A 16,774-nucleotide genomic window follows, 5' to 3' on the forward strand; every position below is an offset into this window, starting at 1 on the left:
GCTATCCTCTGCCTGGTCATGCTCTCTGCCTGGCACTGCCACTCTGAGCAGAAGGTCCATGAGTGAACCAGGTGAGGACTGGAGTCTGTCCCCCCGGGGCCTCCATCCCACGGGCCTCACCCACCTGGAGGGACAGCAGCTTCGTGTATCCCCAAGTGCCTCAAGAGGGAAGAGGCTGGGGACGGGGCACCCTGCCCGGGTTTCAGCCCTGCCCAGCCCTGCCCCAAGGCTTGGCTGCTCTCTCCACACCGGGGCCAGCAGGCTGGGGAGAAGCTTTTCCCTGCTGGCTGGCCGAGACTCTCTCGTGCACGAGTGTCTCTCTCTGTCACCCATGGCATGGGCATTATGTGAATGTGCCTAAAAATAAATACAGCATATTTTTTATTATTAAATAAGGGAGAATTGGGGGTCAGAAAGGAGGGTGGGGGGTTGGGGTCACCCGAAGCTACTCATTTTGGGGATGGCTCTGATCTCCCTCTTAAGGTGATTGGGCCCTGGAGGGCCAGTGACCTGGAGCACTCCTGGGGAGGAGGGCGTGTCGTGGGCAGTCCTGGGGGCCGGGCTACTCGGCTGTGGCTCCCTCTGGACCAATAGGACCCTGGAGAAATATATTTGTCTCTTTCAGGATGGGCGCCCGGATACATCCTTCTTCGCCCCAGACTGCATCCACCCGAGTCAGAAATTCCACTCCCAGCTCTCCAGGGCCCTTTGGGTCAATATGGTAAAATAAGTGGGGCATCCCTGGCTCCCTGGGGTCCTAGTTTAGAGCGAAGCACCAGCCCCTGATTGTAGCCTTGCTCTTGGCTTCCCTTTGCAGCAAGGCTAGAGGAGCAGTGGCGACGCATCTATAGAAGGCCACAGAATTGGAAATACAGAGTCCTTAACAGTGCGCTCAGCCTGCGTTCCGCAGCACCCTCTCCTCGGTGCTTTAAACCACGAGGAGGGACTCTCCACAGAAATGCAAGGCAGAAACCCCACATGCATTCGCTATTTCCTATGCTGGGCAGTTTAAGCCATGTTATCTCCTTTAAGCCTGTCTACAGCCCTGCTAGGGATGGCCTATGAGTTTCTGAGGAAAGTGACTCCCGGGGAAGCTAAGCGACTGGCCCCATATCCCATAGCTGGCAGCAGCCAGAGCCAGGGGTGGACGCAAAAGCCCCTGAAATCGAGTTCCGAGCTCTCCCCACAGGACGCAGCCAGGGAATGTTCACTTCACTTCAGCAGAAACAGATTAGCACGCCCATGGCTCTCTTTTCTTCCTGACCAGCTGGAACCACTCGGAAGCAAAGCGGACACCCTGGACCTGACAGCGGAGATCCCCCTCACCTGCCCCACACAGGTGAGAGGTTCCTCCCCAGAAACCTGGGCACAGAGCTTGGCCCCCTCCTTTGTCCTCCCCCACAGCTTGCTGTGCCCACCTTGACCCTGTACCGAGCCATGAGGATGGACTTTGGAGGACGCGGGGGCAGAGAGTGCAGCAGCTGTTATTTCTCTGGGGAGGAGGGAGGGGCCTGGGCCCCTGCCAAGGGAGAGGGTCCCGGGGAGACGGGCAGGTTCATGACGGTGGCACCCAAGCAGCCGAAGCCTGGCAGGAAGGCTTGCTTTCGCAGCGGAGTTTGGGGCTGATGGAAAAGCCCCACCGCAGGCTGGAGGCCTAGCAAGGCACCAGGCGGACTCAGAAGCTGGGATTAGAGGTAGTAGAGCTCAGATTGGGGAGATTCCACGAGGAGAGGGTCACAGAGGGGAGCAGCAAAGGGCACAGCCCAGAGCGTGTGGAGGAGGGACCCGGAGGACGGGCCTTTGAGGACACAGCAGCTCAGGGCTCCTTTTAAGGAGGAATATGTGAGTGTTGTTAAGCTTGATTTCAGGGCTTGGGGTGGGGGCAGGTTCACGTTCCCATCGCCTCCAGCTCCTGTTTCTTGGTCCTGTCTTATGGCTTTTTAACCAAATAAGGCCTAAGGCCAGAGAGCCCTCTGCGGCAATAAAAGTGGAGGGCCTGACCCGATCTGGGAGGCTGGGTTTCCCTCTAGGATGGGCTGTGTCACCCTTTCCCACCCTGCTGGCTGGGGAATGGACCTGCAGCTCCCCCCTGTGACTGCTGGGGCTCCTGAGAGAGAGGGCACACCCACCCACCCCCTGCTCCCTGCCTGCTGCCCTCCCTACCCCAGTCTTGGGCCCAGGCTGTATTGTGTGCCACCAACCTCGTCAGGAGAGCAAGATGGCAGGAAGAGGGATGGGGATGAGAAGATAGTGGTCACAGAGGGCTCAGTTTCTGGGTCTAGCACTTGGAGCAAGGGAGAAAGTTTACGTGACAACAGCACAACGTGGATGCCTCTAGGCAATGACAGTCAGATGCTGGCCAAGAGGTTGGGGTGACGCCCCAGGGCCCCTACTGTGCCAGGTGTAAACCCTGTATCTGCCATATCCTGAGATGCCCAGGGAGTTCCAGGGGAGGAGCTAGGGCAACTTGGGTAGTGGGGGCATCTGGGGACTCAGAGCAGTGGCTATAAACCATAGTGCAGATATTTCAATATTTTAACAACCTGTGTGGCCACACTGAGTATCGGCCATGGAGGGCCCTCTCCACACTGCCCGCTCCCCTTCTGTTACATCATAAAAGTAATAACCCCGACCAGCAGCCATCATTTGCTCTTTCTCCCATCAAGCATGTATTAAGAACCAAGTTGGAGCCTGGGCACTGGGTCAGGGAGAGCCCTGTCACCATCAAGGCAGCCTCTGCCACTCTCTGCCCCCCACCAGGCAGGGAGCCCCACATGGGTGGTGCTCCACCCAGCACATCCAGCCACAGTGGGCTCAGCTCCTGCCTTGTACACAGAGCCCGCTGTAGCCACTGTGAGCAGGGGAGAGCAAACCCAGCCTCCTGGAACCCAGAGCCCAGCCCGGGAGAAGCTGTTGCTAAGCAACCCTGGAGCCATTCTAAAAGGGTCCATCTGCTGGCCAGCCCCACTTCACTGCATTCTGAGCATCCTGCGTTCCTCAGGCCCCATCTGCTCCCTCCCATGTGCCTTGGAGTGATATAAAAGTCCACCAGCATCTCGGTGTGAGCAGACAGGGCCAGGCAGCACATATTTTTGTCTTAGATGTGTCTAAACATAGAGGCAACAGGCGACAGGCAGGATGCAGGGGGGAAGGGACCGTGAGATGGAGCTTTCTCAGCCTCCTCCCTTCTCCCCCTCACCCCCAAACTGCCAGCACCTTCTGCAAGCTAGGTAGGGCAACCTAACCCGACTCTGTGGATTTCTATTGTACTTGCAGGTTGGACAAATTATTTTACAGCCAGAGTTTTATTATTTTAATGTATATATTTTATCGCTGCTCTGTGGACTAGGTCTATTCTTCCTCCCTTGCCTTAATTGGCTCTCTGTCCACTCCTTCCCTGACCCCAGGGCAGCCGGTTGAACCAACGTCTGCAAGACCAGCCTGGTCATTTTTCAGCTTTTATTCTTCCTGACCTCTCGGGAGTGTTTGTCCAAGCTAATCTCCTCCTCCTCGAAACTCATTCCTCCCTGGCTTTGTGGTCACGAAGCCACCTGGACCCTTCTAGTCTCAATGAGGCTGCTTCCTTCTCTCAAGTTTGAAAATGTAGACATTCTGGAACCTTCATTTTTCAGTCCTATTCTCCCTCCCCACACCCCTCCCCCTGAGGTGTATCCATTTCCAGGATCTCTTGTGAAATCTCTTTGCACTAGAGTCCTCAGTCTCTCAATCTATGTCTTCATTTCTCCTTTCCCCAATTCCAATGCTGTATTTCCAACTCTTAAAAGACATTTCCCCTTGGAAGCTCTGTGTGGTGTAGGGTTACCCCAAAGGCAGATTGGCTGTAGGGTCAGGGATGCCAGAGACAGAGGCGGGTGGCTGCAATGGTTTCGTGTACTGCATCCTGCCTTTCCTCATGAGAAAAAGCAGACATTTGTTGAGTTCCCTTAAACTTTATTGTCGAACAGCATTTCTATATTGAATTACATACAGGAGACATTATTATCTTTTTAATGCTCAGAGCTTCTAAATCTAATCTTGCCCTGACCCCATCACTGCCTCAAATTCAACATTCATTTGGAAAATAAATTTTTGAGCAAGGAATGTCTCAATAGGAACTAAATACTTGTCTTCCCAAACTTGTTGCTTCTAAGGACTTCTCTTTTTCTGTCAACTTATCATGGTTTTTGAGTTCTATGGGCAAGACAAGTCAGGCGCCCTAGCTGATAGGATTCTCCCCAGTCCCCCTCCTACCTGCCCTCTTCCCGTTCCCACTGCCGCCACCGCTGCCACCGGGGCTCAGATCCCCGTCACTGTGTGTGTTAAAGGTTAACTAGTCCCACCTTCCTATCCTAACACAACAGAGAATTATATAACGTTAGGATCTCAGTGGGGAGGGCCTCAGACCTCTATGTGTGCAATTTCTCGTGTAATAGTGGAATCTTCTACCAGTCCCACCCAAGGCATGCCTGCAGCCTCTGCTTAAATGTCTATGCTCTCTTAAGTGAGCTTTTCAAACTGCCAAGTGGCTACCCACTAACAGGTTGAGAAATCAGTGTAGGGGAAGAACCAGCACTGTTTGAATGGAATGGGATAGAAAATACCACGAAGCCTCACGACATACCACTGCCACTACTGTGAGTCCTCTCAGCCGCTTATTGCAGACATGACTGCCATCTCTGTCTCATGTAGGTGTTTCTCCTCCGAATGTGGCCCGCTTTACGTTGGTGACTGTACACCCAGTTGGATCCAACCAGTACACCACAGGAGCAAATCCCCCCTCCTTCCCTCTGGAGCATTTCACCTAGTAATGCAGCCAGGATGCTTGTGACTTTGTCCTATGGCCACTGACTCACATCAGGTAGCTGTCTGGGCTCTGCCTCCCCAGACAATCCCCACCATCTTTGCACAGCTGGAACTACCAGAACGGTTCCTTGTATTGGCACTTGGTTGGCTTCACTTTCTGCTCGCTGCTGTTCCAAACCTAACCATCAAGAGCCAGTTAGACTAAACTGAATCCCTCTTGCATGTCATCTGCCTGACTCCGGGCCTTTAAACCGTTCTGACTCATGCCTGCACCTAGTGATCATGGTCAATAAACCCAGCTGAAAACAAGCCCTGGGCACCCCAGCCTGCCTGTCTGCAGCAACCCTAGAGGGTTCTTATTGTTCCTGCCCTCGCTTCTCTCCCCTCTGCATTCCAGGGTCTCCTTGACCTTTGACCCTCATAGCTTGTCTCCCCTTTCCAACCCATGGATCCTATGATCAAATAATTGGATGAAATAGACCATCCAGGTTGACTCTCAGCACCCCCAAAAGGGCAGGCTTTGTCTCTGCCCTCTGGTTCTTCCCGTGCCGGTCACTCTGAGACTAGCTCCAGCCCCCAGACCCTAAGCCCCATCGGGACTCCTTTGAAGCGGGGGAAGGATAATAACTAGCATCTCCCCACCACCCCAGTCTTGTCTCTGAGGACCACACATCTCCAGGTCTTGCCGCAGTTCCTCAGCAACATCTGTACTTACTGGACACCCTATTCGCAGGTGCTTCTCCCAGCTGCCCCACACCTGACCGGGGAGGGACCTCTGCATCCTCCCTCATCCTGGCACTAGGACAGTGCTCAGGTATTTACCGAATGTCCCAGATTGCCCCATCTGATGGTGAATGCTCAGGGGATGCTGAACATTAACCTGAGATGAGCCCAGTTAGCCACGTAGATGTGCTGTTGTGAGCCCACTCGTGTCTTATGCTGCCATAGACTACCTGCGGCTCACTTCCTGCTCTTGGGCCTGGGTGCTGCTCCGTGAAAGATGTGCCATTTCAGAAAGGAATGCTGAGGCTCAGAGGAAAGGGCAGACTTGCTGGGGACTGAGAGCTTTGTGCATGTGGACTTTGTCCTCCCAGTGACTGCTGAGTCCCCTCTTCCTCTCCCTCTTCGACCAACAGGGTCTCTGTTGGCCTGAGTCCAGTGTGAGGAATGGACCCAGGCAAGAGGCCAGTCAGGTCTGGCCCCAGCTCTGCACTCACCACTTGCTCCCTAACCTGGCACAGGGCCCTTCCCCACCCTGGGCCTCAGTTGTTCCTCATCTGTACAGTGAGGGCATTTGGGTGTTACAAAGTCTACAGTGCAGGCAGGAACATGACTGTGTGCATGGGGTCAGGCAGGAGACAGGAGGAAGTGGTATGGCCAGAACTGGAGAGAGCACACCCCTTCTAAAGGCATTAGGAGATCCTGCCCCTCCTCCCCCTTCTCTCCCTCCTCCCCCTTTTCTCCCTCCTCCCTGTTCTCCACCACGTGGGCCAAAATAAAGTAAAACAAAACATCTCTTTGCTATGTTCAGCCCATGGACAGTTGGTTTTTAACCCTTGAAATTGATCTTTAAAGAGCCTTCTTCCAAAATTTTGTTTTCTCTTCTTATTTCTATTTTATTTCCAAATTTTCGAACTCTGGCCTTTCTCCTTCACTGATACGTTGTGTGAGAGTGTTCACAGCCCTGGGCCTGCTTCCTGATCTCAGGCTTATCGCGGTGATCTTGCTTCACAATCATCTGCCCATTTCTCGTTAGCTGGCTTTCTCCCTGCTTCTCCTTTGTCTACTTCCTTCTTCGATTAACCCGTCACCTGCAACTGGGTGAACGTGGATTCTTGACTGGGCTTGTGTGAAAACTGATTGTGAGTGAAATAGACAGGTGAGTAGAGAACAAAGAGGCTGTTTCACAAGGGGGGAAAAAGACAAAAATATAAGAAGACAACGTAAAGGGGAGAAGACACAGTTCAAAGGAGGCAGAAAAAAAATAACAAACTACATTTTTATCAACAAAAATATATTGATAATCGTAACATTTCCCGGAAGAGGGGAAAAAATGCTGAAATGTGAATCCCTTGCCAGAGAAATTACAAAGGAAAGAAAACAGAAAAGTTTGAGGATTAGGGATGTGTTCAAAATTTCCAGGATGAAAGCGAAAGCACAGAGCCTAGACTAGAATACGGATGGAACCTTTCATAACCTTTACTGTACGTCCCTTGCCAAAGCTGTTATGTAAAACCCTCTGGGGGAATGAATGAAATTATGTTTGTACAGTTCTTTCTATTTAAGTGCAGAAGAATCATGTTAAATAAGTCGAGAGGGCAGAATTGTTAGTTCTTATCTTTCCTAAGTAAACTTCAATGCTGTCAGATAACTTCCCCATGTGGTTTCTTTTCTTAGAATGAGCCCTTCCTGAGAACCTCCTGGAACAGTAACTACACATACCCCACCAAGCCAGCCATTGAGGTAACCCCTGACTTACATCTGCCTCTCTCAGACACAGACCATTGCCACCTGCCAGGACGTGGGCGTGTTGCAGGGTTCAGAGCATTAGCTGAAATAGAAATGTACCCTTCTTACGTACCAGGGACTGGAATGTACAGAAAGCCCCAGGATTGTCCTAACATGTTCTCAAGTTGCTTACCTGACGTCAGCAGCCAGCCAGAGGAAGTGCCTATGGATCGGTTTTCTTTGACCTTTGCATCCTTTGCTCACAGGCAAGGTTTCAGATCGGATAGCTCAGCCTTTCAAGGAGAGAAGAGGGGGGGAGGAAGCGGCTGATGTTCTGTCGACTCCCTGGAAGGTGGAAGCTGAGTGGGAAGGAATCTCACTTTCAGGGGCTGGGCCCAAAAGGAAGCTGAGGCATATTCACGTGGGCCCACAGGCCTTGTCTGGTTCAAGTTAATCATTCTAGCTCTAAGGATGCAGGCTGTGGCTTTAGGGACCATTACTCCAAAGGTGGCCTGGAAGGTCTTAGACTCCACCAAGCCTTGCAGGCAGGCCTGGTCTCAGGTCTGCTAGCCACAGGACAGGGGCTCAGCCACCAGTTTCAGTGTCACACCTGAGACTGGCATCCAGTCTGTGCTCAGGGCTGCAGGGGATTCAGAGAGTTATCAGACATGGTTCTGCCCCAGGGAAGTGAGAGCCTAATACAGTTCCACAACTACCGAGCATCTGCTGTGTGCCAGAAACTATCCCAGGGCGATAGAGCAGAAAACCAGACAGATGGGTCCCGGCCCTCATGAAGCTCCCACTCTACTGAGGGAGGCATCCGGTAGACAGTCTAAACATGATCACTTCAGTTGCGACAGCAGCTCTGAGGAGGTGAAGTGAGGAAGGGTGCTGGGGCCGAGGGACGTTGGCCACCCGGATGTGCTGTGTAGGCCAGGCCTCTGAGGGAGATGTGAACCGAGATATGCACAGCTGCGTGGAGAGCCAGAAACAGGACCAGGGAGCACAAAGGCTCAGAAGTGGGGCTGAGCTGGGTATATTTGAGGAAGAAAAAGCAGGTCAGAGTGGCTGGGGATGCGGAGAGTGGGGAGCTGAGACCTGAGGGGTGCCCAGGGGCCAGGTCACACAGAGCCTGAACCCCTGAGTAACAGGCCAGATTCAGGTGCAGGGAGGCAGGAAGCCACTGGAGTGTTTAGGAGAGAGAGACATGATCTGGTTCACGTCTCTGGGAAAGATCTCCCTGACTGCTGAGTGGAGGACACTTTGGAGGTCAGCAGGAGTGACTGGGGAAAGACCTCTTGGAAGCCAGCTGACGAGACTGACCTGTACGAAATGATCAAAGAACTGGCAGGTGCCAGGCTCTGGGGTACGAGCAGTTACAGCTTCCTGGCTGGGGTTATGCCATCTATAGGCTCTCTGGAGTCTCTGGGGCTCACATTAGCACCATGGACACTTGTCCTCATTGAACCAGAGACCAAATGCCATTGTAATTGAAATGTCAGCTGCATCTTGTCAACCAGGCATTTATTTACTCAACATTTACCGATTGGCTGCCTAAATGGAGCAGGCGCTGGGTAGACAGTGAGGAGCAGAGCGGGTCTGGACCTGCCCTCCTGGCTCTGCAGTCTCGTGTGAGACCGAAGAAGTAACAATAATTTATTCCATTGGAAGAGGTTAAAAACCCGGGCCTAGAAGGGCATGTGTTTGTTTTAATAGCTTGCTACTTAAAGTGCCACAGTAATGAAATCTTGTCATCCTCAGCAACATGATGAACCTGAAGGACATTATGTTAAATGACATAAGTCAGGCACAGAGATAGGTACTGTGTGTTCTCACTCACATGTGGGAGCTAAAAAAGTTGATCTCACAGAAACAGAGGGTAGAATAGTGGTCACCAGAGGCTGGGAAGGGTTGAGGAGGAAGGAGGATAGCCAGAGGTTGGGTAACGGGTACAAAATTACAGCTAAATAGGAAGAACAAATTCTAGTGTTTTATAGCACAGTCGTGTGCCTGTAGTTAAACAACAATTTATCATATATTTTCAAATAGAGGAGCAAATTTTGTATGTTCCGAACACAAAGAAATGCTAAATGGTTGCAGTGATACGCTAATCACCATGAATCGATCATTATGCATTGTAAACATGTATCAAAGTATCACACTGTGCCCCACAAATATGTACACTTATGATGTCTCAATTAAAAAGAACAAAAGCAAAAATAATAATAAAGTAGCCACAGACAGGCAACATCAACATTACCCGGGGGCTTGTTAGAAATGCAGAGTCCCAGACACCACCCCAGAACTACTGAATCAGAACTTGCAATTTAATATGATCCCAGGGGCCGGGGATGCACTGGTTTAGGATGCGGCATGTGGTTCCTCCCATGACAGGTAAGCATGCGCAAGTTCTAACCTCTGCTGACTCATCCACGTGGAACGTGCTTGTCTCGGGACGCGTTTCTAATGTGCTGATGGCTCTATAACTTTTTTTAAAATTGCATTTCCCCCAAGTATTTGTCATCTGCATACAAGTATGTTCTTGATTTCAGTAAAACTTCCAAACAGTTTTACTTCTTGGAAGAAGAAATCCATCAGTGTGATGAATTAAGCAATGCCTTAGAATAAACTAAATTCCACTGGACTAAGCAAATAATATTTAAAAGTAGTTTCATTTTTGCCCCTCCCAATAGGGATATCTTAACAAGGCTTGTCTCCGTCATCATCTGACTGAACAGATGAGACGAGCTTTTAAAGCCTCTGACACTCAGACACCTGGAGACTTGGTCAACCTGTTGGTAGAGCCCCATGCTGTACTCTGCACTGAGATATTTGGGACTTTGGGAAGAGATTCACTTCTCCCTCAGCTTTCTGGTACTAGTCATTTCTGTGCCCTCTCTTTCCCACCCCAGAATCTGGAAAATATGCTCTGCATTACAGAGACAAGGAAAGTTGACTGAAAGTATTCAAGGTTGCTTGCATTAATGTATACATATACGAGGAATTGGTGGCTTTTAAGTTAAATATGCCAAAAGATATACAGGTTTACAGAAAAGATATACAGAAACCAGGAACTTTACAACTGTAAAAAGTTTGTGTTACTTTTCTAAAAATATTTTAACTAATTATTGTTTAGGTCCTAGCATTATAATTAGTGTCAATTAGCTTAGTGCTAAACAATACCACCAAAACACACCTATAATCTCTTGTATTAGGCATCCAAGTCCTGTGTTCCTTTGGGAAACTGACTACCTATTGTTTGACTTCACTGTTTTCTCCCCTGCTTTGGGGCAGCTACTGGCTCCATTCAAGATGTAGATAGGCTGGGAGGGGGAAGGCTCTGTGGGGTGCATGTGTTGGGGTGCACGCATGGGTGCATGCAGAATGTGTTGTACCTAGGGGTAGGCAGACACCCATTTCTCTCCCTCTAATTTCCCTCTTATCCCTCCTACAACTAACAGTTCTTACCCTCACGTGATCCCTACAGTGCTGTATTTCTAGCTTCCACCAAAAATTCCTTAGCTGGTTCTTCTCGGGCTGAAACTCACCTCCCTGCACAGTGAGTGTTGGGTGCTGTGACTTTTCTCCTATTGATCTAGAACTGGGGTAGTGACTTCCTGTGTGTGGAGTTGAATCCTTCCAATAGCATCCCAACCTCTGGTGAGTGAAAACATCACCCCTTCAATTAAGGCCTTGCTGAGCATCAGGTTGGGTGGGAGACCCCGTACCCTGGAGCTTTAAGGTGGCCTTGCTAATTGCCATGCAATGCAGACCAGATCCTGGGAGGCCAGGGGAAGCTGGCCTGCAGCCACGGCCGGGCTCCCACGTGGAGGTGCACAGGCCTTTCTACCAAATCCTACTTCTTATCTCTTTATGGTCCCAGTGGTAGCCCCACAGTCCTCCCTGCCCAGTCAGGGACTGTCCTGTGCTGTATGACCCCTGCAGCTGGAACTTCCCTGGACTACCCCACTATGATCCAGCTCCTGTGGGGGTGGACGATAGCCATTCAGGGCCTCATTTGCTCCAAATGAATGGAAGCGGCAAAATTGCTAAAGCCTTAGGCTGGAAATGAGTGCAGTAGGGACCTGTGGGGCTAGGGCAGAGTTACAGACTTGGGGTAAAGTTTATATTTTAAAAGGTAGACAGTCCCCTGCCTCCGCCACAACCATCTCTCTTCTTGCCTGTCTCTCCTAGTCCATGAGCTCCGACCTGCAGACATCAAAGTAGTGGCCGCCCTGGGTGACTGGCTGACTGTGAGTACTGAGCCGTGAACCAGGGTGGGCACCTCAGAGCCAGCCAGGCCCTGTGCAGAATTGGCTTTTCCTCAGTGTGGGCTGTGCACCCAGCATGGAGCCCGCATGACTGAGGACCTGCCTGTGTCAGGCACTGAAGCACAGCCAGGATGCCCTGTCCCTCTACCTCCCCAGTCCCACTCAAACCTCACTTCCACGGGGCCTCCCCTCAATCTCCAGGGAGAAGCAACGCCCCCTCCTCCTACTCCAGGCGTTCCGTCAATGTGTGATGGCCCTTGTCCAGGCCTGCCTGCCATTCTCACGGGCCTCATCTCCATCCAGCCAGACTCAAAGGGTGGCAAATCTTACCACACACTGGCCAACACCCCCACCCCACTTAAGGGCATGTTCTTTGGATTAGAGGAAACCCAATTACTGACACATGGCACAGTCTCGCTAAGTGGATTGCATTAGCAACTATTTAGTCATTGCTGTGTGTATAACCCTCTATTAGCAATTCTGAGCGGGGAGGAAAAAAGTATGAGACACAGCCATAGCCCCCCAGAAACTTGTCTAGCTAGAAAAACAAGAACCTTATGTGGAAGGAGATACATAATCATATAGATGACATATAGGACTTTCAAATACGGTATTCATTTCTGTAGAACAAACGCCAGCCCCACATGTGTGTGAATGTGTTTCCATGTTGGCATGGACATGGAGAAGCTGTGGAAAGGCACACAGCAGGCTGTTAACCATTCACTAGCTTGGGTGGTGTGGGGGGTGTGAGGGGTCAGGAGGGTGTGTGGGATCAGTGGCAGGGGGCAGGATTCTTAAGGTCGGGGTAGATTATTCACTTTTTAAAAATCTTTGTATCATTTCACTGGTTATGGTCAACATATGTTACTTTTGTAAATTAAAAAAAAAATTGTTTTAAGACAGGGCACTTAGAGAAAGCTTTATAGAGGTGGTATCTTAGACCCTGCTGAGGGTCTTAGAGAATGACTTTAGAGATTTAAGGGGCTAGAAAGCAGGGAGTTCAGCATTCCAGGAAGGTATGGGGAGTGGGTGGTAACAGGGCAGATCAGCCCAAGGCCTCATGTTTCAGAAACGGTGACAGGTCAGTTTGCTTAGGCCTGCAGGTGGTGTGGACAGGGAGGGAGGGGCACACAGGGATAGGAAAGGAGAAGCCAGATTATGGCCAGCTGGGAACATGGTAGAGGGTTTAGCGTTGACCCTGAAGGAAAGGGAGATACTGAAGGGTCAGAGCCAGGGTGGGACGTGAGGAAAGGCATGAACGGGAGGGAACAACCCGAGGCCAGAGGGTGGTCCGTGGCAAGGAGGTGAGAGTCTCAGGAATGTGGCAAAGGAAGCAAAGAAAGGGATGGGTGTTCGAGAGGTTGAGAAGGAAAAATTGACAGGACTGGTTACTGGTCGTAGGCAGGGGACTGGGGAGAAGAACGTGTCAAGACAACTCAGAGTTTAGGGTGGGCTGGAGAAAAGCCACTCCTGTTTTTAGAAAAAGCAGATCCAGGTCCTGGCTGCTACCCAGGGGCCCGAGGGGCCTCATGCCCCAGCCTAGCACAGGCTTGGAACCTTTTTTTTTTTATTTTGCTTTTCATAGACAGCAATAGGAGCTCGACCAGACAACTCCAGTGACCCACCCACATCCTGGAGGGGACTGTCTTGGAGGTGAGGGTGTTCTTGCCTCATTCTTTCCTGACGACACTCCCCCAAAGGGGCACAAGTGGTGTGTTTACCTTCTCAGCCCTGAGACAAGGGTGGGTTCCCATAGGTGGCCCAGCGCTGAGACACAGGGAGACTCCACAAGGCTTGTGTTAGCCCTGCGGGTGAGGGGAATGATGCCCAGGGGCAGAATCTCTGGTTCTGACGCATATATTTGACAACACATGGAGTGGCAGGTTGGGGGGATGTTAACAAATATGCTTTCTCTTCCCCAGCATTGGAGGGGACGGAGTCTTGGAGACCCACACCACACTGCCCAGTAAGTAGCAGCCCAGAGCAGCACCGTCACTACGGCAACCCCTCGCCAAGGCAGGTGTTCCCAGGGAAGAGGGCAGGAGCAGCTTATCTGCAAGGGGGGATCTCAGCCAGCCCTGAGAAGCCCCAGAACCCTCCTGCCCCACACCTATGCGCCGACACTGCACGTCCATCCATCTCAGTTCCCGTGGGGCTCCTGCTGCCTCTCACCTGCACTCCTCCACCTCTTCTTCCTTTAAAGACATTCTGAAGAAGTTCAACCCTTACCTCCTGGGGTTCTCTACTGGCACCTGCGAGGAGACCAAGGGACTGAATGTAGCAGTAGAAGGGGCCAGAGCTCGGTGAGTAGATGCAGGTACAGGAGGGAGAGTCAGGGCAAGGCTGAGAGGTCAGGGTGGGCAACGGGAAGAGAGGAGGGTGGCGTGTGGGAGCCTGACCCCAAAGGGGCAGTAACAGCTGCGCACAAGGCACTTCCTGCACGGTGGCCCCGTGTAGACACTCCCACGTGGATTAACTCGTGTAATCCCAACACTCTTGGACAGGGCACTATTATAAGGACACTGAGGCTTGTAAAATTTCCTGAACAGCCAAGATTACCCAGCAAATTATCAGAGGAGCCAGGATCAGACCCAGCCTAAATCCAGAGCCTTCACTCTGACCTCTCCAGGGCAGCAGCAGCCCATCTGCCTGGGCTCAGGGCGCTGCCTTTGCTCGCTCTGCTCTACCTCCTGCCCGGGAAAGGCACAGGTTGAGCGTACAGGGGACTCTCAGCACCCCAAGAACTCAGGGTGTGGCCCGTGGATGTCTGCCTTTCCTCTCTTCCCCTTTCACTGCAGTCTTTGACTCTGAAAAAGCTGTATTCTAACGAGGTAGTTAGATGTCAGAGCCCCCAAGGCAGCATGGTGGCTGTCTGTTTTCACTGGGATTTCTGTTGTTGACAACAACCCAGATAATTAAAGCCGAAATGCCTGAGCAGGTTCATTGATTTTCTGCATGGAGCATGCTGGGTGCACGCTATGTGGCAGGATCGCTATGCTCTGATCACCAGGGAAACGACACAGGTTTGACTCACTCTGTTTACAGGGAACGTTCCTTTCAGAAGCGGTAATGTGGGCCCCACGCTCAGTTTGAGTCTCTGAGCCACAGGAAGCGATGTCAGTTCCTCAACGTCACAAGCAGGAAAAACTTATCTTTCTGCAAAAGCTGGGCTTCATAGGGTCTTGATAGCAACATCTAATTACTGTTATGATTACTATTTATCATCATCATCATCTTATTGTTATTGTATAGCCCAATCTTCATTATTCAGGGGCTGATTCCTTACTCTGTTGACACTGAAGCCCCTTCTCCCTTTCTCGCTTCACTTCCCTTACAGCCTTTTCTATGTTACCGCTGCTCAGCGCCTCTTCCAGAACAGTCAGTGGCAGGGGACGTAGTTGAGACATGCAGCTTCTTGTGAGCATCTCTGATGTCCACTGTTAGGGGAAAGGAGAGTAATCTGTTGACTTAAGTAAGGTTGGAGAATTACACTATGACTTTTCTTCATCTCCACCCTGTTGTTTATTAGCATGGATGAGGATGAGTAAAGAGAAATGCCATAGCAGAGCACCTAAGATCACGACATCTGGGTTCAGACCAGTCATGTCCACATTCCAGCTCCAACACTTGCTCGCTGTGTGACTTGGGCAAATTGTTTGGCATCTCTGAGTCTTAGTTTCTTCATCTATAAATGGAAATAATCATGGTACCTACCTCTCAGAGTAGTCATAAGGATTAAATGAGATAAATAATCCATGGAAAGAATTTAGTACAGTACATAAATACACATGCACACAACTGTTTGCCATTATTAGGATACTGAGTTTCAGAGTTTTATTCAACATCTAATTTCTCTTCCATCAATCAATAAGAATTCATTCAACATCTGGAAAGGACTGAGCCCTGAGGTAGTTACTGAAAGATATAAAAGAATCAAAAGGTGAACTTTTTGTCCACAAAGAGCTTGCAGTCTAGATAGGGAAACTAAACAAACTGGGAAATATTTCTTAGGAAAAGATGATGTCATGTATGGCAACGCTGCAGACTGAAATAACTTGCCACTTAGTCATGGAGTACAGTTGAGAGAACAAGAGAGCGTGAAATGTTAACTGAGCCATCTACAGGCAGATGTGGACCCAGAAAGGACCGCTGAAATCATCTGGTCTAACCTCTCCTTTAAAAGATAGAAAATTCAACCCCAGCAGGATTCAGGAACTTGTGCAGGTTCACACAGCAAGATGGTGGCAGAGCTGAAAGTAGAACACCTGGTAGTGGAAAGGGAAGTGGAGGAGAAGTGGATACATGAGCTCAGAGAGAGGTTCCTGGGGAACAGAACTTGGTCTGACCTGAGGGTGGGAGGAAGTGGGCATTCCTGACTTCCCCTCCTACCTGCACGGGCTTATTGCCCATGAATTTTCTTGGTCATGTCTTAAACCTGTTAAAAGGTTATAGGCACTTCTGTGGTCACCTTTAACCAAGAAAGGCTTTCTTTATAGCTTTCTGATGTCCCCGTCAATAGCAGTAGTGCATGAGATATGATCCTGGGTATGTAAATTCTCAACGAGAAACAAGGGCAGGGATGTGTGTGGTTGACCACGTGCCCAGCTTATCGTGGACACCCAAAGATTGGCAGTGGCCATCTGTGCCAGTTTACTGCTTTTATGACTGCTCCCATGGAAGCTTCCATTGGCTGTATCCCCTTTGTCAACCTAATTTCTCACATATCTTTTTTAAAATACAGCTTTATTGAGGTACCATTGACACGCAATAAAATGCTCATACAAAGATATACGATTTAATCAGTGTTGACATATGTATATATAGTACCTGTGAAATCGTCTCCACACTCAAGATAATAAACACGTCCCACAGAAGTTTCCTTATGTCCCTTGGTAATCTCTCCCTCCCATTCCTGTCTCTACCCCAATTCCCCAGGCCACGATCAATCTGCTTTCTTTTGCTAGAAGTTAGTTTGAATTTTTTAGAATTTCCTATAAGTGAATCAGAGTGTATACTCTTTTGTCTGACTTCTTTATCAAAATTATTTCAAGATCCATCATGTTTGGTGTATCAATAGTTCATTTCTTTTTATTGCTGAATAGTATTCCATTGGCACACATATCACTTATACAAATCTCCAAATGGCATTATTTTAAAATATTTATGGCAGACATCTGGGGAATGGAGGGAGAGCCAATCCTATCCATATTGTCTCCCCATCCCATTTTGTTGAGGGTGGTGGAAGAAAAGAG

General features: G+C 50.1%; 1 protein-coding gene and 1 long non-coding RNA gene across 2 annotated transcripts in view; one reads left to right on the forward strand and one right to left on the reverse strand.

Moving 5' to 3' along the window:
• LOC123636755 overlaps positions 1 to 7,331 on the reverse strand; it is a 39,205-nt gene extending 31,874 nt beyond the window's left edge. Inside the window, exon 1 of the long non-coding RNA XR_006734655.1 lies at positions 7,283 to 7,331. This is a non-coding gene — a long non-coding RNA (uncharacterized LOC123636755). The remainder of the gene's footprint in view (positions 1 to 7,282) is intronic.
• PLB1 (phospholipase B1) overlaps positions 1 to 16,774 on the forward strand; it is a 121,696-nt gene that overhangs the window by 89,958 nt on the left and 14,964 nt on the right. Inside the window, exons 43-50 of the mRNA XM_045549311.1 lie at positions 626 to 721; positions 1,268 to 1,339; positions 7,201 to 7,266; positions 10,851 to 10,911; positions 11,446 to 11,504; positions 13,108 to 13,175; positions 13,445 to 13,488; positions 13,726 to 13,825. Of these exons, the coding sequence (XP_045405267.1) occupies positions 626 to 721; positions 1,268 to 1,339; positions 7,201 to 7,266; positions 10,851 to 10,911; positions 11,446 to 11,504; positions 13,108 to 13,175; positions 13,445 to 13,488; positions 13,726 to 13,825 (566 nt within the window). The remainder of the gene's footprint in view (positions 1 to 625; positions 722 to 1,267; positions 1,340 to 7,200; positions 7,267 to 10,850; positions 10,912 to 11,445; positions 11,505 to 13,107; positions 13,176 to 13,444; positions 13,489 to 13,725; positions 13,826 to 16,774) is intronic.

This window comes from Lemur catta, chromosome 4 (assembly GCF_020740605.2).
Source record: "Lemur catta isolate mLemCat1 chromosome 4, mLemCat1.pri, whole genome shotgun sequence".
Lineage (NCBI taxonomy): Eukaryota > Metazoa > Chordata > Mammalia > Primates > Lemuridae > Lemur > Lemur catta.